The following is a 25,184-nucleotide window of genomic DNA, read 5'->3' as shown; positions in this document are numbered from 1 at the left end:
TCATTTTAGACACCTGCAGGCGGAGAGTTCACTCGTCGCTGTGCTTACAGCGATGGTCGAATGAAGTCTGACTCTCCCTTCCCACAAGAGCATCTTTATTAAGAGGAAAAGGGTGGGGGTGACAGTAGACTGAATAAACAAGTTAAAGCTCTTGACCTCTAGATAAACAGAGCAGGGGATGTTTTACGACATTGTTTAGGATGGGACAGAGCTAGGTGGTTTATTACCGGTTACATACCAACGTAAACATAAAACTAATCCACCTAAGTTATTTATTACCGGTTACATACATTCCAACATAATCACAGATCTAGATAGTTTCGAAAACCCTGACATTAACACAAATGCAAGCATGTTAACATGGATAGTGGCTAGCATATATCGTACATGTATTATGTTAGCATGTTCGCTTGTCTCATCGTTTCTGGGTATGATCAATTATGTCACGTTGTTTACAAGCAGAAGAAGACAGTTTATTGGTCGGCCTCCACTTGGAAAAGCAGGAATCCGCTAAAGACGCTAAAGCTGCGCGTGTCATCGTATAGTCTGTAGCTGGCGGGTAGGCTGAGACGTACGCGGTCTCCCGCCTCCAGAGGGATTAGCGCGCCGTTGGTGGCCGACGCATAGCCGCCGTGGTCGTTAAGGTCCAGGCTGGAGACGATGGGCTGCTGGTTGCGGTACAGGGTGACGCCCATGTAGCCTTTCAGGAAGTCCGCCGCCGTGAAACTGAACACGTAAATTGCGTCCACGGGCGCCGTGAACACACCTGGGCAAAATTGCCGACCAATCTTTGGTCACATCATTGTCATTGCTGTCGTGTCATCATCACCATCAACATCATCATCTTAAGGACGGCGAGTTATCAAAGCTCACCCGAGGTCTCGTCGTAAGCGCGTCCAATATTGGTAAAAACCTTGGAGAAGATCAAAGTGGTCTCCTGGTCAAAGGGTCCCACGGATCCTGAGTCTGTCAGCGCGGCGGCAAAGGCCACCTTGGTCTCACCTGCCAACGATCATCAGTGCTGTTAGAGTGGTGCTCACTCTAACTTATTTGCTAAAACCACATGGGAGACAGTATGCCCTTTTGACACTTGCAAGTGGAGAACACGTTTGTCACTGTGCATACCGCAATATTCGAACGAAGTCTGACTTTGGATTCTTGCAAGAGAGTATTTATTGAGAGAAAACAGGGTGGGGGTGAGAGGTTTGGTGAACCCCTGGCCTCTGGTCAAATCAGAGCAGATTTACAGCTTACTTTCAGATTTACAAGGTGTTTTACGACGTTGGGGGAAACAGAACAACTTTGATTGCTTCCTCTGCAGCTGGTCAATCAAGCAGAGTATGCAACCACTTTATTTTACGGCGTTGTGAGAGCAGGACAAGTTTGGTTAATCATTATAGTCTACATTCCAGCATACCGTTCTTTTCCGTGTATAGTGCGCAAAATTTCACTAATTTATTGTCCTAAAATCTGGGGTGCGCATTATACATGGGTACAAAAAAAAAAAAAAATATATTATTTTTTTTTTATTTTTATTTATTTATTTTTTTAAGTCCCAATGATCGTCACACACGCAGGGAGGCAATGGGTCCCATTTTTATAGTCTTTGGTATGGTCTTAACTAGGCTGGATGTAATTTTTTTTGTTGGCGTTGATTTCTCCGACTGCCCGTAAACGCACCACCGCGCTTCGTGCGCGCACGGGACAGCAAACGAGCAGGTGATCGAGCAAGCCTTGTCTGATACGAGAGCATTGCGGTCGCATGGAGCGTGTTTGAAGTGAACAGCAGAGAAGAAAGGCAAAGCGTTGTGAAATAAAATGCACAGAACGGATGCGCAAGACACGTCAGCTATATAAAGAGCGAGAGTTGTTTTCTTCCTATTAGTTTCAATTCACAGTTTAATTAGCAGTTTCAATCAGCAAATAACAAAATGCGTATTACAGGTAATATTTTATTTCACAACACTTTGCCTTGTTCCTTTGGTCTCTGCTGTTCATCCTAAAACACAAATGCGCTCTTTAAGCAATGCGACAGTGAGCGCCCGGCGCGCTGCGGTTGCGCGACCGCACCAAATTAAGCTCCCTGCGCAGTGCGCACTGAGGTCCACTTAAATTTTAGAAAGTACATCAGGACTTTAAAAATATCTTCTAAATTTCAGCGACGGCTCTGTCACTAATCGACCAGCCCGGTGCAGTTGGGCGGTCGGCGGCGCGCTACGGTTGAGCGTTCTCTCGCGCGCTCTCTCTCTCGCTCTCTCTCGCTCTCGCACACACGCAAACCGGATATCATACGGAGGCCGACATTACAGATGCGCAGAACGGATGAGCAAGACACGTCAGCTATATAAAGAGCGAGAGTTCAGTTCTCTACCTAAATCCGTATTACAGGTAATATTTTATTTCACAACACTTTGCCTTGTTCCTTTCTTCTCTGCTGTTCACTTCAAACACGCTCCATGCGCACGGAGCGCGGTGGTGCGTTTACGGGCAGTCGGAGAAATCAACGCCAACAAAAAAAATTACATCCAGCCTAGTTAAGACCATACCAAAGACTATAAAAATGGGACCCATTGCCTCCCTGCGTGTGTGACGATCATTGGGACTTAAAAAAAAAAAAAAATTAAATTTTTTTTTAAAAAAATTCATAAAAATTGGGTGCGTATTATACATGGGTACAAGCTTTTTTCCAGCATCAGCATGCCATTTTTAGGGGTGCGTACTATACATGGGGGCGCACTATACACGGAAAAAAACGGTAATCATACGATCAAAATAATCTATCAACCCTAACAAATGCCATTGATAATGACATCTTCGCCATGCACAATCAACCAAGCAAACAACTCTACAACCTGATGTCTGTGTGCCATGCTGCTCCAAAACGTGCAAGCGTGACATCAAATCTGTGGGGACGTCATCAACATGAGAAACACAAGTACACACACAAACATTAACACACTGTGTCAGGGGATGCTTTGAGAATAATTGTCAATTTTTGTCTATGTGAAGCCCTTTGAGACCTTGTGATTTAGGGCTATACAAATAAACTTGACTTGACTTGACACTGTGCCTGTGTGACCTTTAGTTGTCTCCTTCAAGTTGTTTATCTTCTGCCCGTTCATGTTTAACCTTCTCAGCAACACTGACAGAACAAAACGAGTGACATGAGAATATGTGAGCGCAATTATTAAGATGACTGTCCTATGAAAAGAAAATAAGTGGCCTAAGATCAACATGAGGGTTACCTTCAGTATTGTCGATGTTGTGTGTCAGTTGAAACTCCACGTTAGAAAGGTGCGTTGTCCAAGCTGAAGAACATTAGAACAGCAACGATTATAATGACGTGCCATGCAAGTTTCCCACATTGTCATGCAAACCTGTGCACTCAGTCTTGAGTTCTTCAAGAATTTTTTCACTGATGTTCAGCCGGACCTCCACGGCTACACCCGCGATGTCAAGGACACAACACATTCACATGGCGAGATGACAGCATGAGAACGAAATGAGAACGAAATGAGATGACATGAGATGAAATGACATGAGAGCCACATTACCTGCAGTGTTGTGGATGCTGTTAGTCAATCGTGACTCCACATTGGAAACTCGTGTTGTCTGAGCTGAATGATGTGACAACAGTAGTGATGAGAATGATGATGATGCATGCAAATTCTCATGCTTTCATCAACTCTATTCTTCATCCACAGATTCCCCATTTCAGCTTCTGTGAGTTTCAGTTTTTCCGTGACCGTCGACAACTCGCCTTACGTCAATGAAACACTTAAGTTACACTTATACAGATAACACACACACACACACACCTCTGCTTTCGGTCTTGAGTTGTTCCTGAAATTTGTCACTGACATTCAGTCGCCTATCCAATGCTGCACACACAAAATCAACAACAAAATAGTCACACAGTAACGTGAGAACAAAAGTATTGACATAAAAACATGATAATGACAACACATTAGCGCACCCATGCACGCACACACACACCTACACACACATACCTACACGCACGCACATCTACACACACACACCTACACACACCTGTGCATTCAGTCTTGAGTTCTTCCAAAAGTCTCTCACTGACGTTGAGTCGAACCTCCAACGCTTCACACAAAATGTCAACATAAGAACAACATGGGTGATATGAGAACAGAATAACAACTTGAGTGACATTTAACTTCACAGGGGACCAAACTTTTACCAGTACTCTTTTAAATTATTATATGAAGACTATGACTAACCTGAGCTGAGAACCTTCAGCTTCTCCACATGAGCTTCAGCCATCTTCACGTTGCCTTCTAGAGCTAGAAGTAGCACATGACATCCAATCAGCTATTAGCTTGCATATTAGCATGCTAACATGGAAATATTGTGTTAGTATACCTGCAGTGTTGTTGCAGGCGTTACCCAGTTGCGCTTCCATGTTGGAAAGTTGACCTGATTTGACTGAAAAATGAATGTCAACATAGAGACCCTGACCCGAACTGCTTGCAGTATCTTGGATTTCTAGTCTCCAGACTTGAGGCCTCCAGACTCAAGACCTTCAGAGTACAGGCCTCTGAGTCAAAGGTTGTAGGTCTTGTAGACTGTCCTAACAGTTGACTGGGGTTCTCTTTCTAGGACCTTTATGAACCTTACCTGATATTTCAGTCCACATGTCTTCCACATGATTTTTCACCACATTCATTTGCACCTCCAACCCTGCAGACTAGAACCATCTCAGTGACACACAAACGCATACACGCACGCACATACGTACACATGCACGCACACACACACACTCTTCTTTGAGATGATCGGTCACTGTAAATGCATACCAGGCCTCCATTTTGTGTCTTTAAACATTTGTGCTTATCAGCCAGTGGCAATGGAATCAAACAAACCGCTGGAGGAGGATTGGTAATAGATCATGCCACATGGGACTCCGTGGAATCCGTGAGTGTGTGTTGCGGCATGTGAAAGAGATTGACTTTCATAAGGAGATTTGCTGGTTAATACGCGGTGTTTATCTCCACACACACACAGACACACACACAGTTCTCGACAACATTTGACACCGGTTTATAGGCTTCTTTTGAACTTAACAAGATGGCGGCGCGTGCATACGCAGCGACCTTTCTCTGTCCCGCCCAAACGGTGTTTTGTCCGTCTAATGAGTGTTTGTCCGGCAGTTTTTTTTGTTCGTCTCGTCGTACTGAAGGTGCTACAAGTACGGCAGGCAAGTTCTGCTTGACATCGGCCAAAGCGAGTTTTGTCGAGTTCTGGACTTTGATGCGGGAACATTAAAGGAGCTCGGACTGCTACGTCCTGAAGCGTCGCCGGGCTCGTCTGCTACTGGACCTGGTCTACTCTTCGCATAAAGGAGCTTTCAAAGCCGCCCCCCTCCCCCATCTTGGACTTTCTGACCATATCACTGTTATGCTTTTGCCCGCATACAGACAAATGGTGAGAGCGTCCAGGCCAGTTCGCAAGCAGGTACGGGTGTGGCCTGAGGGTGCCTCTGATGCACTGCGTGACTGCTTTGGCTCTACTGACTGGGACATGTTTAGGAGGGCTGCCACTTGCAACGATCGGAGAGACATTGAGGAGTATACTGACTGTTTCCTCCTACATCAGGAAGTGCATTGATGATGTGACTCTCTCAAAATCCATCGTCACTCGGGCTAACCGGAAGCCAAGGCTGACAGGTGCTGTCTTCAGGCTGCTGAGGGCCAGAGACAAAGCCTTTAGAGTGGGGGATGAGGCTGGCTTGAGGACTGCGAGGGCTGACCTGTCCCGGGGCATCAAAGATGAAAAGAAGGCGTTCTCGTGCAAAATTACCGCCCACTTCAAGGACAACAGGGACGCACGGAGCCTTTGGCAGGGCATTCAGACCATCACGGATTACAAGCCCGCGCCGCAGAGCTGTGAAGGCGACGTCCGTCTGCTCAATGACCTCAACCGCTTCTTTGCTCGCTTCGACGCTCAGAACAGCACTTGCCCGCTGAAGGCCACTCCCCCTTCACACGAGCTGCCCCTGTGCCTCTCCGCCGACAGCATGAGGAGGGCGCTTGCCGCTATCAACATCCGTAAGGCGGCGGGCCCTGACAACATCCCGGGTCGAGCGCTGAAGGACTGCGCTGGTGAGCTGACGGAAGTCTTCACAGACATCTTTAACACTTCCCTGCAGCAGGCCATCGTCCCGTCGTGTTTCAAAGCTGCCACCATCGTACCTGTGCCGAAGAAACTCGCTCCGTCCTGCTTCAATGACTACCGCCCCGTGGCACTTACGCCCATCATCATGAAGTGCCTTGAGCGGCTTGTCATGGAGCACATCCGATCCGTTCTCCCCCCCACCATTGACCCCTTCCAGTTTGCGTACCGAGCCAAACGGTCCTATGAGGATGCCATCTGCTCTGCCCTCCACTCGGCCCTGGAGAGAAGGGACTCGTATGTGAGATTGCTGTTTGTGGACTTCAGTTCTGCCTTCAACACCATTGTGCCACAATGCCTCATCAACAAACCTGACACGCTGGGCCTCAGTACCTACCTCTGCAACTGGCTACTGGACTTCCTCTGTCAGAGGCCACAGGTAGTACGTGCTGGCGACAAAATCTCCGCCAGCATCACGCTGAGCACGGGGGCCCCCCAAGGCTGCGTGCTCAGTCCGCTGCTCTTCACCCTCCTGACGCATGACTGCACTGCAACCTACAGCGACAACCGTATAGTGAAGTTTGCTGACGACACGACTCTGGTGGGTCTCATCACCAAGGGAGACGAGACTCAATACAGGCTGGAGGTTGACCTTCTGACCACGTGGTGCAGAGACAACAACCTCCTGCTGAACGTCGACAAGACCAGGGAGATTGTTGTGGACTTCCGGAAGGGTCACACCGAACACCTGCCGCTGACCATCGACGGTGCTGTGGTGGAGAGAGTGAGCAGCGCCAAGTTCCTGGGGGTGCACATCAGTGAGGATCTCTCCTGGTCCGCCAACACTGCATCACTGGCAAAGAAAGCCCAGCGCCGCCTGTACTTCCTGCGGAAACTCAGGCGAGCGAGCGCTCCTCCGGCCGTCATGACTACATTTTACCGCGGCACCATTGAGAGCGTCCTCTCCAGCTGTATTGCTGTTTGGGGTGGCGGCTGGACTGACTACAACTTGAAGGCCCTGCAGCGCATAGTGAACACGGCTGGTAAGATTATTGGTGCTTCGCTCCCCTCCTTGAAGGACACTTACACATCCCATCTCACCCGCAAGGCGACCACGATTGTGAGTGATGTGAGTCACCCCGCTCACTCTTTGTTCGAGCTTCTGCCCTCTGGGAAGAGGTACAGAAGCCTGCGCTCCCGCACCACCAGACTCTCAAACAGCTTCATACTCCAGGCTGTTAGGATCCTGAACTCGCTTCCCCGTTCTGCGTAGCGACCTGTACTTTTACTGTCTGTACTGTCTGTATGCACACTGGCTCTTATTTGTTGTGTTATCTGTTTATTTATTATTTATTATTACTCTTGTTATTTATTGTTTGTGCCTTCTTGTTTTTTATATTGCGTCGTTTACTTGTATGTCTATCGTGTAATATGTCTTGTCACTGTGGGATAGAGAAAACGTAATTTCGATCTCTTTGTGTGTCTCGGCATGTGAAGACGTTGACAATAAAGCAGACTTTGACTTTGACTTTTTTCTTTTATCTTTGCCTACTTTTCCCAACACCCTTTTCATCTGTTCCAATCACCCCTCCACACACACACACACATGCACACATGTGCACACACACACACGCGCGCGCCCGTACACAGGGTGATTGTGTGCTTACTTTCTTTTTGTGTCTCTGTGTCATTCAGCGTGTTCACTATGGCAGCTGAAAGCAAACAACACGTGAAACAAGAGTTTTGACCCCAGACAAACAAGACCTCGAGACTAGAGCATTGAGACCCCCAGAATCTAGCCTTCAAACTACAGACTTGCAGAGTCAAAAACGCTTGACCCATCGCCAAGTCAAGGCCTACAGACTTAATACCTCCACAGTTTCTGTCAGGATTTTCCAAACTACCTTGATCGCATGATTATGTTGGAATGTATGTAACCAGTAATAAATAACCTAGCTTGTCCCATCCTACACAACGTCGTAAAACATTCCCTTGCTATGTTTTGACTAGAGGTCAAGGGCTTTCTCTTCTGTATCCAGTCCACGCTCACCCCCACCCTGTTTCTCTTAATAAAAAGGCTCCTGTGGGAGGCCAGAGTCAGACGTCATCCGATCATTGCTGTACGCACAGTGACGAATGGACTCTCCGCCTGCAGGTGCCCGAAAAGACTTAATTGTCTCCCATGTCGTTCTTGCAAAATAAGTTGGAGTGAGCACCACTATAACATTTTGGTGCCGAAACCCGGGACCCTCATACCCGCTGGCTGACGGAGGAAGATGTGCTGCATTGTCGATAAGCCAGCGTCCATTAGGAGGACCTGGAAAAGAAAGTCCTGGGAAGATAACTTCCTCGCTGGGCCAGCATCTTAAGTCTACCTTCGTCTGACAGATGTGGATTGACGGGACCCGGCAGTGCAACAAACCAGGGGTCAAGTAAGTTAAAGCCCTAAAGTTGTGTGATTGTGTTGTGAAACGCGTAAAAGTAAAATTGCACAGGGAAAACATAAAAATTATTCTGCCGGTCAGTATCACTGCGCATGCGCTAGCAAACTCGATAGCGAAGAAATGTTTTGGATTTGTGCAGGGCACATTGTGACAGCAAACACGCAGATGATCGAGCAAGCGTCTGATACGAGAGCATTGTGTTCGTATGGAGCGTGTTTGACGTGAACAGCAGAGAAGAAAGCGCATCTGTAATGGCGGCCTCCGTATCATATCCGGATTAAAAAAAAATATATATATATATATATTTTTTTTTTGTACCCATGTATAATGCGCACCCCAGATTTTAGGACAATAAATTAGTTAAATTGTGCGCATTATACATGGAAAGAAACGGTAATTGATTGATGGTGTTATAAAATTATACAATCTTCTACATGTGAGCTAAATCTGGGAGATTGAGTTCTTTACAATCAAAAACAAAGAAAAAATCAGATTAATTTGCCAGTAGTTTTTATGAGTTGAGTTTTTTTGGATTGGTGGATTGTTCTATCAGGAACCTTGAGTTGAAAATGTTATCATGCAATGTATATCTCACTAATAAGCCAGATCATGTTTCGGGTCAGGCTCGTGCGGGATTGTTTGGGCCTTGGCCCATGATCTCATTGCCACGAGACATCTGGTTTCCATTAACAACTGACAAGATATGCACCCGAGTGAGGAAAGGGAGGCTAACTCGTAAATAATGAGGAGATATTGGGAGTAATCTGTTGGACCTTTCTTTAAGACCCTTCCTGGTGTAGATAAGTTAGCAACACGAGAGATTTAGAGGTTCAAAAGAAAGACAGTTAAAAGAAAACAACATTATTGATTTGGACAATTGCAGGCTAACTGGAGCATGAGAAAGAAGAGCTAAGAAGCGGGATCCAATTTGATCAGGGAGATTGGAAATTCACAGCACCATATTCTAAGTCACATTTTTGAGCAAGCATGACACAGGTAATAACGTTTGAGAGATCAAGACATAGATCAGGGCTAGATGTCGAACGCAGACCTCGATGCGTTAATTTTGAATAATGATACTGAAAACACAATGTGCTGTCCCATTAAATTGGAACTATAGACAAAACGTAGCTCAAAAATAGGATGCAGGACTTAAAATATAAAGACGAGATCGCTGTTACTAAGAGAATTTGAAGTTTAGTAAACAAACGTTACTAGCGAATTGATGGCAGCAGCGATTGCGACACACGGGCCTTGCCATGTGTCGACAGGAGGGATGAAGTCCATCATACATCAATAATTCACTACCTTTGGTTTAGATGCTTACTTGAAAAAAAATATTTTAAAAATAAAGCATGTCCTGTTTGTGTGAAACATAATCCACAAGGAAATATGAGACCTAAGGGAGGCTCATTTCCAAAACCGTCTTACCCATTTCAAATCATGCACATGGATTTTATTGAGCTCACACAAAGTGGACCTCACAAGTGATGATTGATGCATTTTCTAAATGGGTGGAAATAGTTCCATCTAAACGAGCCGATGCCTAAACAGTGGCAAAAGCCATCTGCAAAGCCATCATACCGACTCATGGCATCCCCCAAACCATTTACAGTGACAATGGTCCACACTTTGTGAACCAAGTTGTACAGAACATGGCCGTACACCTTGGGATAACATTAGAAAACCACTGCGCTTGGCATCCTTCGAGCGCTGGCCTGGTTGAACGAGCAAACTCCACTATCAAAAGCAGGTTGAAAAAATGCATGGAAACAACAGGCAGATCTTGGCCAGAGTGCCTAGACTTAGTGAAACTCTATATGAGAATTACTCCCATTTCAGAAGGGCTAACACCTTTTGAAATCATCCATGGGAGACCAAACAGACTACCTGTGTTCCCTGCAGATTTGCAAAAAGCAGATGAAGAACAGTCTTTGGCAGACTACATGATAAGGACGCTCAAACTGAAAGATGTGTCAAATGCAAATTTACTGCCGCCTGATCTTTCCTCCTCACAGGTCGACAACCCCATCAATCCAGGAGACTGGGTCTACATCAAGGTCGTTAAAAGAAAGAACTGGCTCAGCCATGGTGGGAGGGACCATTCCAAGTCTTGATGACTACCCCCACTGCAGTGAAGATCGCTGAACGGCCCAGCTGGATTCACCTCAGCCACTGCAAGTTGCAGAGAGTGCTGGACCCCTAATTCGGAGTGGTGGGGGAGTCTGACTTCAAAGGGGTCCTATCGTTTAGGGTGGGACGTCTCAATGTTGGTGAAGAAAACAACGATCCCCGCTCCGCTAGGCGAGAGGATGTCCCGGTGTCTCTGCCATCCTAGTAGCAACGGGGCTCCATATGCCAGATGGATCCTCTGCTGCGTTGTGGTTGGAGCGTGCTATGGTCTATGGACTCATTTGAACAGACCAAGTGACAATGTTGACCGTGGAAAACGATGGTCACACGATGAGAACTTTGAGGACTGGTCATGCGACCCCAAAAACCTATACGAAACCGGTACCGGTACGTCAAGTTCACTGTGAGAGCCCACACACAGGAGGGGTGTTATGTGTGTTCAAAACTCCCCCCTTCCTCCACGCAAGTTCACTTGGAGGCCAGAGCAATGAATGTCACTGAAGCGAAATGTATGGCATCCATGGGAGGAGTTGGATATCAACACCGTGCTGTCAAACTGAGTGATGACGACACTTCCCGCCCTGGACTTGCGGAAGGTACCTGTGATCAGCTTTTCTGGACAAATCTCAATGTGACTGTTAAAGGACGAACATTGCCGTTGGTGGCCTACACAGAGCGGCGACCTGGAGTGAACTATACGTGTTACATCCAAGGAAGTAATACCCACAAATGCATTGACAGTGACTGCTCTCCAGGAGGAAACTGAATGGGAGCTTTGGACATCGCCGCTAAGTGTTAAGATAGGAGAGCCATTTCAGTTGGGGAGGGCTCTCCGACTAACATGTCTGCACCATCGAACGTAACATACCGTTTTTTTCCATGTATAATGCGCCCCCATGTATAATACGCACCCTAAAAATGGCATGTTGATGCTGGAAAAAAGCCTGTACCCATGTATAATACGCACCCAAATTTTGACTCCTACTTAAGTCCGTAAACGTAAAATTATTTCAGAAAAAATATCATCTTTGGGAACAACCGGATGTTATTCTGCCGGTCATGCGCTAGCAAACTCAATAGCGAAGAAATGTTACAGATTTGTGTAGGGTACATTGTGACAGCAAACGAGCATGTGATCGAGCAAGCGTCTGATACGAGAATAATAATAATAATAAATTATATTTATAACGCACTTTACATTCGGGGGAATCCCAAAGTGCCACAAGGCAGATAAAAAAACAAGAAAACAAAACAAGGACAAGTTTAAAACAACTGGACGACAACCAAGATATGAGAGAAATTACGGAAATGCTAAGGTAAAGAGGTGAGTTTTAAGTCCAGTTTTGAAAGAGTCAGTGGATTGGGGTGCTCTTAGGTGGTCGGGGAGGGAGTTCCACAGTGTAGGGGCTGTATGGCAGAAGGCCCGGTCACCCATGGTGCGCAGCTTGGTTTTAGGAACGTGGAGAAGGTGTGAATTGGATGAGCGGAGGCTTCGGGTGGCAGGTTTTGGGGCAAGGAGTTCTTTGAAGTATGGGGGAGCATGTCCGAGGATACAATGGTGAGTGAGGAGGGCGATCTTATAATCAATTCGGAATTTGATGGGGAGCCAGTGCAGAGAACGGAGGATGGGTGTGATGTGATTGCTTTTCCGCACCCTCATCAGGATCCTAGCAGCGCTGTTTTGAATGTACTGAAGCCTCTGGAGGCTCTTGCTAGGGATCCCGATGAGGAGTGCGTTACAATAGTCTAGCCTTGAGGAGACAAAGGCGTGGACAAGTTTCTCAGCATCCGTCAGGGTAAGTGTGGGGCGGAGTTTGGAGATATTTCTGAGGTGGAAGAAGGAGGTTTTGCGGATGTGTTTTATGTGTGACTCAAGGTTGAGTTGAGGGTCCAGTTTCACACCCAGGTTGGTGACAGTGGCTGAGAGGGGAATAGTGAGACCGGCGAATAAGATGCTTGTTATTGGGCAGGTATGGATCTGATGGGGAGTGCCAATTAACATGGCTTGGGTTTTGTCACTGCTAACTTGCAGGAAGCTGAGATTCATCCACGCCTTTATCTCCTCCAGACACAGGGAGAGGATGGATGAGGGAGATGGAGAAGGCTGGGTTATGGAGGGCGGGGGGTCAAGTTTGAGGTATAGCTGGGTGTCGTCCGCATAACAATGAAATGAGATGCCGAACTTCCTGATTATATTGCCGAGGGGTAGTATGTAGAGAGTGAAGAGGGTAGGACCGAGTACAGATCCCTGGGAGACACCGGAGGTGACAGTGTGAGTGTCGGATTTCCCCCCCCAGGGAAACGTACTCAGTCCGGTTTGAGAGGTAGGACTGAAGCCAGGTTAGAGCAGTGCCAGAGAATCCAGTGGAGTGAAGTTGGTTAAGGAGGATATTGTGGTGGACAGTGTCAAATGCAGCGGACAGATCCAACAGGATGAGAAGTGACGGGGAGCCTGCATCGGCAGCCATGAGAAGGTCGTTGGTGACCCTAACAAGTGCTGTTTCAGTGCTGTGGCCAGAGCGAAACCCGGATTGAAATTTCTCAGCGATGTTATTGCGGGTAAGATGAGTGTGAAGTTGGGCAGCTACCACTTTTTCCAGAACCTTGGAGAGGAACGGGAGGTTAGATATTGGTCTGTAGTTAGCAAAGTTGTCCGGGTCAAGTGAGGGTTTTTTGAGAAGGGGGGTTATAATGACAGTCTTCAGTGCAGGGGGTACAGAGCCAGACTGGAGTGAGAGGTTGATGACATTGGTTATTAGGGGACTAATGGCTGAGGTTTGTTGTTTAGTGAGGGCTGTGGGGAAAGGGTCCAGGGCACATGTGGAGGGTTTCATCTTTTTGATGATGTCCTCTACCTCCGACTGCAAGATAGGGGAGAAGCAGCGGAGAGGCTGGACTGTCCCGGGTGGAAGGAAGGGGGGAGGAGGTGAAGTGGTGGGGCCAGAAGAGGAGAGGAGCTGGGTGCGGATGTTGTCAACCTTAGCGGTAAAAAAGGTCATAAAGTTATTGGACACTACCTCTGAGGATTCTGTTGGAGTGGTGTGATGGGGTTTGAGAAAGTGGTTGATGGTTGAAAAGAGTTGTTTTGAATTTCCAGGGGTATTGTTTATGATATTGGAATAGAACTGGGCACGTGCAGTCCCAAGGGCTTTTGAGTAGGCCTTCGGGTGTTCTTTGTAGGCCTGTTTGTGCACGGTCAGTCCTGAGGCTTTAAGACGACGCTCCAGGATGCGCCCAGTTGACTTCAACAGACGCAGCTCACTGGTGTACCAGGGGGCTGAGCATGAAAAAGAGACTGTTTTGTTTTTTGGGGGGGCGTGGATACTTAGAAGTTTGGCCAAAGAGTTATTGTAATGGTCCACTGCCTTGCTGACTGATGTAAAGGTTGCAGAGGAGGAGGAGAGAAACTGGAGGTCCTGTGCTATAGTGTCTTGATTGATGTTTTTGAAATTTCTGAATGAGATTTGCCGCTTGGGTTTGGAGTGGGGGTTCCATTTGAATAAGTTTGTGGTCAGACACACCGACCTCGAGAACTTGCAGGTTGCTTATGGCCGGTCAAGTGTATGCCCTTTGTCATGTGTGGGGACATTTACATGTTGGGTGAGGTGTAAACAGTCCAATAGTGGCAACAGGTCAGAGGCAGGGGGGCGGGAGGGGGTGTCGACATGGATGTTAACATCACCCAATATGATTAGATTAGAGGAAGTGGAGGTACAGAGGGTAGTGAGTAGATCGTGTAGTTCTGGAATGAAAGAGGAGTTTGGTTTAGGAGGGCGGTAAATAAGTAAAACTGTGATGGGATATGGAGGTTTACATTTGAATGCAAGGGATTCGAATGAGGAGTGATCAGGTAGAGGGAAGGGGGACAGCTCTAGATCAAGACGGTGGAGTACAGCCAGGCCACCGCCACGGCTAGTGCTGCGAGGTTTAGTTATGTATCTATAACCAGAGGGACAGGCTTCATTGAGGGATTGATAGACATCAGGTGGTTGCCAGGTCTCAGTCAGGCACGTTATGTCTAGGCCTTTGTCCAGGATGAGGTCGTAGATAAATGATGATGACGAGAGCATTGTGTTCGTATGGAGCGTGTTTGAAGTGAACAGCAGAGAAGAAAGCACATCTGTAATGGCGGCCTCCGTATGATATCCGGATTAAAAAAAAAAAAATCTTTTTTTTTTGTACCCATGTATAATGCGCACCCCAGATTTTAGGACAATAAGTTAAATTTTGCGCATTATACATGGAAAAAAACGGTACTTCATACAGAATGGCTGGTGGCTTTACCCGAGGTTTACCCGATGCTGCCCGCCAACTGGACAGGAGTGTGTGCACCAGTGTGGGTGACAGACCACACCTACAGGATACGACATCGTCAGCTGACGACAGCACACAACTCTTCTGGACGTCAACGCAGCGCGGTTGCAACCTTTGACCCTCATGACCCTGGGGTGCGAATGTTCCAGACGACCATAAAGTATGGTCCGTTAGAGACAAAGTTGTTCATGCGCTTTTTCCCTGGGTCGGAGTTGGAAAACATTCACTCTTCATCAAGACACTGAACTATCGTTTTCAATCCTTTGCGAATCTCTCACTACAAGTTAACGATGGGCAAAATAGAGAGATTCAGGCTATTAGGCTGATGGTCTTGCAAAACAGGATGGTTCTGGACTTGTTGACGGCAGCACAAGGTGGTGTGTGCCACATCATTGGGACTTCCTGTTGCACATACATTCCGTGAGAAAATGACACACACATCTACGACGCCATGGCTTCACTGAAGAACTTACAGCAGGCCATGTCGAATGACAAAGTTCCACAACAGTGGGGTTTCTTTTCATGGCTATTCTCTGGCAACTGGTGGCAACTGCTGTTGAAAGTTGTTAATATATTAGTTGTTAATTTATAAATTGCAAATGTACTTTACATCAAATCCAGAGTAACCAGAATACTGAGGTTGTCTATTGCTTGTCGTATGGTTGTTGTGTGCTGTACTTTGTTGTGTGTTTATTATTGTTGTCTATTATATATCTGTATGTTGTCCAAAATGTAAGGATATCTGGCCAATATCTGATACTTATGGGAAACCAGGCCCCCTATTAAAAGCTTTAAATAGCTTGCTTGGGGTGACCTTTCACGCATCCGGAATTACTGTTTGTTGTTCCATGTTGTATGTCTTGGATATCGCGTGAATAAACTCAAACTCAAACTCAAAGTTGTGTCTCCTGTGCTTGTTGTGCTGGTGTTGTTGTGCTTGTTTACGACCTGTGTTATCCCATGTTTGAAGTTTGCTGTGACGAGGGTTGTCTCTTCTACCGTAGCGCAACTATACAACTTCTTAGTCGTGGCTGATGAGATAACCATAATGAAACGCGGATTGCGTAGGTGCTGTTATACTGTGCGTGTTTTACAGAAACTTGATGATGATTTGACCATCAAAAATGCTTCGCAAGTGATGGATACAATGATGTACTGTTTCTGTGTATTTCTTTTTCTTTTTTTGTTGATAGCATTTTGGTCGCCTAAGGCAGAGGGACCCTGTGAGACTTTTTCTGCGTATTAAAATCGGCCAGCAGGTTTTTAGATCACACAATAAGTTTGAACTGCAGTATTGAGGAAAATCCTAATCTTCACTGGAGATTGTTGCTATCATTGTTTGTTGTTTTTGTCATGTTTCACCCTACACGTTCCCAACCCGTCCGCTGTCATCTCTGTTTTTTATTGATGTTTTTTATTATTGTTTTTCTTATTTTTACTGTCCTTTTTTGTATTTTCTTAATTATGTTTGATTGATCGGGTTGACATAATCATATGATAAAACAGGAGGGATATGTCAGGGTTTCCAAACTATCTTGATCGTATGATTTTGTTGGAATGTATGTAACCAGTAATAAATAACCTAGCTTGTCCCATCCTACACAACGTCGTAAAACATTCCCTTGCTATGTTTTGACTAGAGGTCAAGGGCTTTCTCTTTTGTATAAAGTCCACGCTCACCCCCACCCTGTTTCTCTTAATACAAAGGCTCTTGTGGGAGGCCAGAGTCAGACGTCATTCGATCATTGCTGTACGCACAGTGACGAATGGACTCTCCGCCTGCAGGTGCCCGAAAAGACTTAATTGTCTACCATGTGGTTCTTGCAAAATAAGTTGGAGTGAGCACCACTCTAACAGTTTCAACTTCTAGCCCATTCCCTCAGAATCTAAAATTCCACAGTCTGGGCCTCCAGAGTCTAAACTTCCAGAAGACAGGAACTGTGGAGTCCAGATCTCCACATTCTAGACCAGGGGTGGGTAATTACGGTCCTCGAGGGCCTGTGTCCTGCATGTTTTCTATGTCAACCTGTTGCAACACACCTGATTCAAATGGTCAGATAATTAGCAAGGTCTGCAGAAGCTGGATAACAATCCTGATCATTTGAATCAGGTGTGTTCGACAGGGAGACCTATAAAACATGCAGGACACCGGCTCTTGAGGACCGGAATTGCCTAGACCCCCAGAGGCCAAACCTGCAAAGGACCTCAAAATACCGTTTTTTTCCATGTATAATGCGCAAAATTTAACTAATTTATTGTCCTAAAATCTGGGGTGCGCATTATACATGGGTACAATTTACTTTTTTTTAAAAAGAAATTTAAGAAAATCATGGTACAACAATTTTTGAAGAAAATCTTGTCACGGATGGAGTGTGGAAAGGAGCGGGGCGACCAAGTCCAGCTTGGACCAGGGTTTAATGGAGGAACTCAAAACACAGACTTGGTAAACTCCATCCATCCATCCATCCATCTTCTTCCGCTTATCCGGGGTCGGGTCGCGGGGGCAGCAGCTTCAGGAGGGACTCCCAGACTTCCCTCTCCCCAGCCACTTCATCTAACTCATCCCGGGGGATCCCAAGGCGTTCCCAGGCCAGCTGAGAGACATAGTCTCTCCAGCGCGTCCTGGGTCGTCCCCGGGGTCTCCTACCGGTGGGACATGCCCGGAACACCTCCCCAGGGAGGCGTCCAGGAGGCATCCTGATGAGATGCCCGAGCCACCTCATCTGGCTCCTCTCAACGTGGAGGAGTAGCGACTCTACTCCGAGTCTCTCCCGGATGACCGAACTTCTCACCCTATCTCTAAGGGAGAGCCCGGACATCCTGCGGAGAAAACTCATTTCGGCCGCTTGTATCCGGGATCTCGTTCTTTCGGTCACGACCCATAGCTCGTGACCATAGGTGAGGGTAGGAGCGTAAATCGACCGGTAAATTGAGAGCTTTGCCTTTTGGCTCAGCTCTCTCTTTACCACGACGGATCGGTACAGAGTCCGCATTACTGCCGACGCTGCACCGATCCGCCTGTCGATCTCGCGCTCCATCCTCCCCTCACTCGTGAACAAGACCCCAAGATACTTAAACTCCTCCACTTGGGGCAGGATCTCATCCCCGATCCGGAGAGGGCATTCCACCCTTTTCCGATCGAGGACCATGGACTCGGATTTGGAGGTGCTGACCCTCATCCCAACCGCTTCGCACTCGGCTGCAAACCGCTCCAGTGAGAGCTGGAGATCACAGCCTGAAGAAGCCAACAGCACCACGTCGTCTGCAAAAAGCAGAGACGCGATGCTGAGGTCCCCAAACCGGACACCCTCAACGCCTCGGCTGCGCCTAGAAATTCTGTCCATAAAAATTATAAACAGAATCGGTGACAAAGGGCAACCTTGGCGGAGTCCAACCCTCACTGGGAACGAATCCGACTTACTGCCGGAAATGCGGACCAAACTCTGGCATCGGTGATACAGGGACCGAACCGCCCTTATCAGTTGGCTCGGTACCCCGTACTCCCGAAGCACCCCCCACAGGACCTCCCGAGGGACACGGTCGAACGCCTTCTCCAAGTCCACAAAACACATGTGGACTGGTTGGGCGAACTCCCATGCACCCTCGAGGATCCTGCTGAGGGTGAAGAGCTGGTCCACTGTTCCACGGCCAGGACGAAGGCCACGCTGTTCCTCCTGAATCCGAGGTTCGACCTCCCGACGGACCCTCCTCTCCAGCACCCCTGAATAGACCTTACCAGGGAGGCTGAGGAGTGTAATTCCCCTGTAATTGGAACACACCCTCCGGTCCCCCTTCTTAAAGAGGGGAACCACCACCGCAGTCTGCCAATCCAGAGGCACTGTCCCCGATGTCCACGCGATGCTGTAGAGACGTGTCAGCCATGACAGCCCCACAGCATCCAGAGCCCTTAAGAAATCCGGGCGGATCTCATCCACCCCCGGGGCCTTGCCACCGAGGAGTTTTTTAACTACCTCAGTGACTTCAACCCCAGAGATTGGAGAGTCCGCCTCAGAGTCCCCAGGCCCTGCCTCCACAATGGAAGGCGTGTCGGTGGAATTGAGGAGGTCTTCGAAGTATTCTCCCCACCGACACACGACGTCCCGAGTCGAGGTCAGCAGCACGCCATCTCCACTGTAAACAGTGTTGACGTTGCACTGCTTCCCCCTCCTGAGACGCCGGATGGTGGACCAGAATTTCCTCGAAGCCGTCCGGAAGTCATTCTCCATGGCCTCGCCAAACTCCTCCCACGCCCGGGTTTTTGCCTCAGCAACCGCCGAAGCCGCGTTCCGCTTGGCCATCCGGTACCTGTCAGCTGCCTCGGGAGTCCCGCAGGCCAAAACGGCCCGATAGGACTCCTTCTTCAGCTTGACGGCATCCCTTACCGCCGGTGTCCACCAGCGGGTTCGGGGATTGCCGCCACGACAGGCACCAATGACCTTACGGCCACAGCTCCGGTCGGCCGCCTCAACAATGGAGGCGCGGAACAAGGTCCACTCGGACTCAATGTCCCCCGCCTCCCCCGGGACGTGGGAAAAGTTCTGCCGGAGGTGGGAGTTGAAGCTCTTCCTGACAGGGCATTCCGCCAGACGTTCCCAGCAGACCCTCACAGAACGTTTGGGTCTGCCAGGTCGGACCGGCATCTTCCCCCACCATCGGAGCCAACCCACCACCAGGTGGTGATCAGTTGACAGCTCCGCCCCTCTCTTCGCCCGAGTGTCCAAAACATGCGGCCGCAAATCCGATGACACGACTACAAAGTCGATCATCGAACTGCGGCCTAGGGTGTCCTGGTGCCAAGTGCACACATGGACACCCTTATGTTTGAACATGGTGTTCATTGTAGAAAATCCGTGTCGAGCACAGAAGTCCAATAATAGAACACCGCTCGGGTTCAGATCGGGGGGGGCCGTTCCTCCCAATCACGCCCTTCCAGGTCTCACTGTCATTGCCCACGTGAGCATTGAAGTCACCCAGTAGAACGATGGAGTCCCCAGAAGGAGCTCTCTCCAGCACCTCCTCCAGGGACTAAAAAAGGGTGGGTACTCTGAACTGCCGTTTGGTGCATAGACACAAACAACAGTCAGGACCCGTCCCCCCACCCGAAGGCGGAGGGAGGCTACCCTCTCGTTCACCGGGGTGAACCCCAATGTGCAGGCGCCCAGCCGGGGGGCAATAAGTATACTGTTAGAATAATTAGTTTTGCTGAAGCGCTGGTCGGCCTGGAACCGAAGGTCACATATCTTCGGTCAAGTCAACATATGTGCCTTATGAGCCTTGGGGGAGTCCTTATACTCCCTTCCTTGTCTTATCTGTGAAGAGGCCCTCACTAGTTAGAAACAGAACACCTTTGTTCTTTGTTCTTTGTTAGTTCAATAGAAGTCCTTTCTCTGTTAATTGTTTTGTCCAAGAAAGTTTTTAGTTATCCCATATTTACTCAATGTTTGTTTAAGTAGACTTCATGCAAGTTATCTCACATCTACTTAACGTTTGTTAGAGTGTTTGCACGAGAGGTATCTGATTATTTACTTATTATTATTACTATTGTGTGAAATGTAGCAAGAAAGTCTAGAGCATTGTTTTACAGAGACACGGCATCCAGGTTTAGAGATTGCAGCCTGGAACGAGGCTGCCAACCATCTAAGAACAGACTCTGCATTCCTGGGGTCACGGATCGGCCAAGGCCATGCGGCCTCGCACCACACAACATTATTAGCTAGCTGAAACAGCGTTGCTACAGACACACTCTCCCCTCCCTTTAGTGTAGCAACGCCTCTTGTAACCAGGGCAACCCAAAATAAAAAGAGGAGATGACGGTAGGGCAGGGCAGAATTTGTGGAGGACTGTGAACTGGGCCCTCTACCTAATTCTCCTCGCGAGCAAAAGAATACTGGTTGTCTTCTCCTCTTTGTTTCCAGCGTGTAAATAAATGTCTGATGGTATTTAGACCTGACATATACCCACACCTGCTCGACGCCTCTCACCGTGGGCAACTCCAGAGTGGAAGAGAGTCCAGCCCCTCTCGAGAGGGCTTGTACCGGAACCCAAACTGTGCGTGGAGGCAAGTCCGACTACATCTAGTCGGAACTTTTCTGCCTCGCACACCAGCTCGGGTTCCTTTCCAGCCAGAGAGGTGACATTCCATGTCGCAAGAGCCAGCTTCTGCAGCCGGGGATCAGACCGCCAAGGTCCCTGCCTTTGGCCGCCGCCCAGCTTGCAATGCACCCAACCCCTTTGGCCCCTCCCACAGGTGGTGAGCCCATGGGAAGGTAAACTAATTGTGATAAATAACTGGAACATCACTCAAATATTGGTGATCCCGTTGAGAGTCTCACATATTTCTTCGCTATCGAGTTTGCTACTGCATGCGCAGTGATACTGACCGGCAGAATAACATCCAGTTGTTCCCAAAGATGATCTTTTTTCTGAAATAATTTTACGTTTACGGACTTAAGTAACCCGGCCGGGTCATACCAAAGACTATAAAAATGGGACCCATTGCCTACCTGCTTGGCACTCAGCATTAAGCGTTGGAATTTGGGGGTTAGATCACCAAATGATTCCCGAGCGCGGCGCCGCTGCTGCTCACTGCTCCCCTCTCCCCCAAGGGATGGATCAAAATCACACGGGGATGGGTCAAATGCAGAGGACAAATTTCACCACACCCAGATGCGTGTGTGACGATCATTGGGACTCATTGGGAAAAACAAAAAAAAGTCAAAATTTGGGTGCGTATTATACATTGGTACAGGCTTTTTTCCAGCATCGACATGCCATTTTTAGGGTGCGTATTATACACGGGGGCGCATTATACATGAAAAGAACGGTAATGGTTACCTCTAATGTTGTGTAGGTGTTGTTCACCCGTCATCATTTTGCCCTCGAGGTGCAGTAGTCGAGCATGGAAAGCACTCATGTTTTGGTGTATATTCGATGAATCTGAAAACCAGCAAGTTAATGCCATCATGAAGACCTCAGACCTTAGTAGGGAGTAGTAAGTAGGAAAGTACCGTTTTTTTCCGTGTATAGTGCGCCCCCATGTATAGTACGCACCCCTAAAAATGGCATGCTGATGCTGGAAAAAAGCTTGTACCCATGTATAATACGCACCCAATTTTTATGAATTTTTTTAAAAAAAAAAATATTTTTTTTTTTTTTTTTTTTAAGTCCCAATGATCGTCACACACGCAGGGAGGCAATGGGTCCCATTTTTATAGTCTTTGGTATGGTCTTAACTAGGCTGGATGTAATTTTTTTTGTTGGCGTTGATTTCTCCGACTGCCCGTAAACGCACCACCGCGCTCCGTGCGCATGGAGCGTGTTTGAAGTGAACAGCAGAGAAGAAAGGAACAAGGCAAAGTGTTGTGAAATAAAATATTACCTGTAATACGGATTTAGGTAGAGAACTGAACTCTCGCTCTTTATATAGCTGACGTGTCTTGCTCATCCGTTCTGCGCATCTGTAATGGCGGCCTCCGTATGATATCCGGTTTGCGTGTGTGCAAGAGCGAGAGAGAGCGAGAGAGAGAGCGCGCGAGAGAACGCTCAACCGTAGCGCGCCGCCGACCGCCCAACTGCACCGGGCTGGTCGATTATTGTGACAGAGCCGTCGCTGAAATTTAGAAGATATTTTTAAAGTCCTGATGTACTTTCTAAAATTTAAGTGGACCTCAGTGCGCACTGCGCAGGGAGCTTAATTTGGTGCGGTCGCGCAACCGCAGCGCGCCGGGCGCTCACTGTCGCATTGCTTAAAGAGCGCCTTTGTGTTTTAGGATGAACAGCAGAGACCAAAGGAACAAGGCAAAGTGTTGTGAAATAAAATATTACCTGTAATACGCATTTTGTTATTTGCTGATTGAAACTGCTAATTAAACTGTGAATTGAAACTAATAGGAAGAAAACAACTCTCGCTCTTTATATAGCTGACGTGTGTTGCGCATCCGTTCTGTGCATTTTATTTCACAACACTTTGCCTTTCTTCTCTGCTGTTCACTTCAAACACGCTCCATGCGACCGCAATGCTCTCGTATCAGACGCTTGCTCGATCACCTGCTCGTTTGCTGTCCCGTGCGCGCACGAAGCGCGGTGGTGCGTTTACGGGCAGTCGGAGAAATCAACGCCAACAAAAAAAATTACATCCAGCCTAGTTAAGACCATACCAAAGACTATAAAAATGGGACCCATTGCCTCCCTGCGTGTGTGACGATCATTGGGACTTAACAAAAAAAAAAAAAAATTTTTTTAAAAATATTTTTTTTTTTTTTTGTACCCATGTATAATGCGCACCCCGGATTTTAGGACAATAAATTAGTAAAATTTTGCGCACTATACACGGAAAAAAACGGTAAATAGGCCTACATGGTCAAGGTGGCCTTGTGGTTTATTTTGGTTTTCTTAGTGTGAGTTGACTCTCATTGTGCAACTGTACTCAGATTGTCATGGTAAGCCTGTGTAATATGGGACAAGTCACAGGTGTCAAATTCTGCTCACACCTGATTCTAGTGATCCCCTCATCAGTAAACTCTGCAGGAGCCTGATAACAATCGTGATTATTTGAATCAGGTGTGTTGGAGGAGGAGAAACATCTAAAATGGCCCTCCGGGACCAGAGTTTGACACCTGTGCTTCAAGTGGACATTGGAGCAATCCAAGCAGACTAACATGGTCTTTACAGAACATGGTCAGCAAGACTATAAGAGTCTGATGTCAAAGCTTGTCAAACTAGAATCAGGAGTCTAACCGGTTTCCACACGGGACTTTGTCTCCTGCCGTTGGCCATCTCTTTCTGAAATTAAGGCCGATGTGTGACCCTGGCTGGAGTTCTGATGGACTTGGACTTCAGTGTCCGCCACTGGAAAGAAGAAAAAGAAAATTAGCCTAAGGTTCTACTCAACCAGTGACAGGGAACAGGAACCAAGAAGGGATGTTCACCTGAGCTCCTCTTCCTCAGATTTTCCACCAGGCAAAGTCGAGACGCCAGAACTGTAAGGACACCGTAAATTGATGTCATGTGATTTGTGAGGCTGGCTCTAATTGGCTGCCTTGATATCTGAACTTTTAAAACCTAACCTGAGCTCTTCCTTTTGAGTTGGTCTAAGGCGCTCTCGCTGGCCCTCAGCCTCATCCTCAGGAAGGGAAGATCGTCCGCCAGGGCTGGGCAACATTTGTCATGGTTTGCAACCAGTCAGTGGACGTCATTGTCGTGCTTAGACACCAGTTGTCGGATGTTGGTCAGACGAAGGATTTGACTCACCTGTTGTCTTCCTCTTCAAGTCCTCCACAGAACCTTCACTGGCATTCACTCTGGAGTGCAGCCTTGACACTTCCTCTGAGAACCACACAATCAAACATTTGTTGCCGTCAATTGTCTCACCTGGACCGCGAGATGGTGCAAGAGAGGCAAGCAATACAAAGACAGATGGACACTGGTCCATATGAATGAGAACCCCCACATTGGGCCTCTTACTAGCTGTTGCTGGCTGCTCAAGGGGTTGTCTATATCAGTGACAACCGGAACCCTCTATAGAAACTGCGTGGGCACTCAGGGATTCAGGACTTCCTGAGAGCCCTTATTCACTGGCTTGTTTTTTGAGGAGTGGTGTTTGGAGCAGTGGTCAACATTTCACAAACTTGATGTTTCAGCACTAAAGAACTTAGGAATGTTTGGACATTGAAAAACTTGTGAGGGGGCAGACGCAAGCACATGGTCTCCCATGTGCTAGGTTTAGCCTGTCCCATTTAGATCATCCACGGCACAGGATCTAAGTGAAGTTAGAGGTACATGGTCTTGGTGGGCCTGTATGGAATAACAAGACTCACGCGGTCTGAGTAGCTTCACGTGGTCTAAATGTTCACTGGAATGGTCTAAGGCAGTGGTGTCCAAACTAGTTTTTATTGGCCCGCAGCAAAGAAGAAGTACTGGGTAGGCTAACGAGTTAGCGGAAAGATGCTAATTTGCGATCGTGCTAACACGCGCAAACGGACCTCTAAAGGAAATTAAACGAATATTTGGAGCAATACTACATTGCTCTAAAGGTTAGACACGTGATCATTCATTTCTCTTGTTAGGAGACACACTTACATCGCCAATGACTCCTGTACCACTGTACCCGACTATGTACAAGAACGTAAAAAAGGAAGTGGTATCGCCTGAAAA

The 25,184-nt window shown here is 47.6% G+C and overlaps 1 protein-coding gene across 16 annotated transcripts; it reads right to left on the bottom strand.

The window, feature by feature from the left end:
- LOC133169067 (paramyosin-like) lies at positions 1-25,184 on the bottom strand. Of its 16 annotated transcripts, none has more exons than XM_061300934.1 (19): positions 25,110-25,184; positions 24,282-24,356; positions 24,098-24,181; positions 23,960-24,010; positions 23,769-23,879; positions 21,867-21,968; positions 7,809-7,853; positions 4,648-4,710; positions 4,393-4,455; positions 4,251-4,313; positions 4,051-4,113; positions 3,819-3,881; positions 3,555-3,617; positions 3,378-3,440; positions 3,246-3,308; positions 3,080-3,142; positions 2,853-2,903; positions 874-1,002; positions 1-766 (listed from the first exon to the last, which is right to left on the bottom strand). In XM_061300934.1, the coding sequence occupies exons 3-19, from the start codon at positions 24,150-24,152 to the stop codon at positions 474-476; spliced, it is 1,404 nt and encodes a 467-aa protein (XP_061156918.1). In that variant the 5' UTR covers positions 24,153-24,181; positions 24,282-24,356; positions 25,110-25,184; the 3' UTR covers positions 1-473. The 16 variants fall into 16 exon arrangements, with proteins under 16 accessions (XP_061156918.1, XP_061156922.1, XP_061156921.1 ...); XM_061300944.1 differs by having other exon boundaries at positions 504-788; XM_061300938.1 differs by lacking the exon at positions 3,080-3,142.

Source organism: Syngnathus typhle, linkage group LG16 (genome assembly GCF_033458585.1).
Source record: "Syngnathus typhle isolate RoL2023-S1 ecotype Sweden linkage group LG16, RoL_Styp_1.0, whole genome shotgun sequence".
NCBI classification, from domain to species: domain Eukaryota; kingdom Metazoa; phylum Chordata; class Actinopteri; order Syngnathiformes; family Syngnathidae; genus Syngnathus; species Syngnathus typhle.
The sequence above is the reverse complement of the archived record's forward strand: the minus strand, read 5'-3'. Positions and strand labels throughout refer to the sequence as shown.

Coding starts and splice junctions, on each gene's coding strand:
- LOC133169067 (XM_061300934.1), bottom strand. CDS start 24,152: ATGAGGCTGAGGGCCAGCGAGAGCGCCTTAGACCAACTCAAAAGGAAG. Junction 4,114..4,250: donor GCTGAAGGTTCTCAGCTCAG/GTTAGTCATAGT, acceptor TTTTGTGTGAAG/CGTTGGAGGTTCGACTCAAC. Junction 3,309..3,377: donor ACTCAAGACTGAGTGCACAG/GTTTGCATGACA, acceptor AATGTTCTTCAG/CTTGGACAACGCACCTTTCT.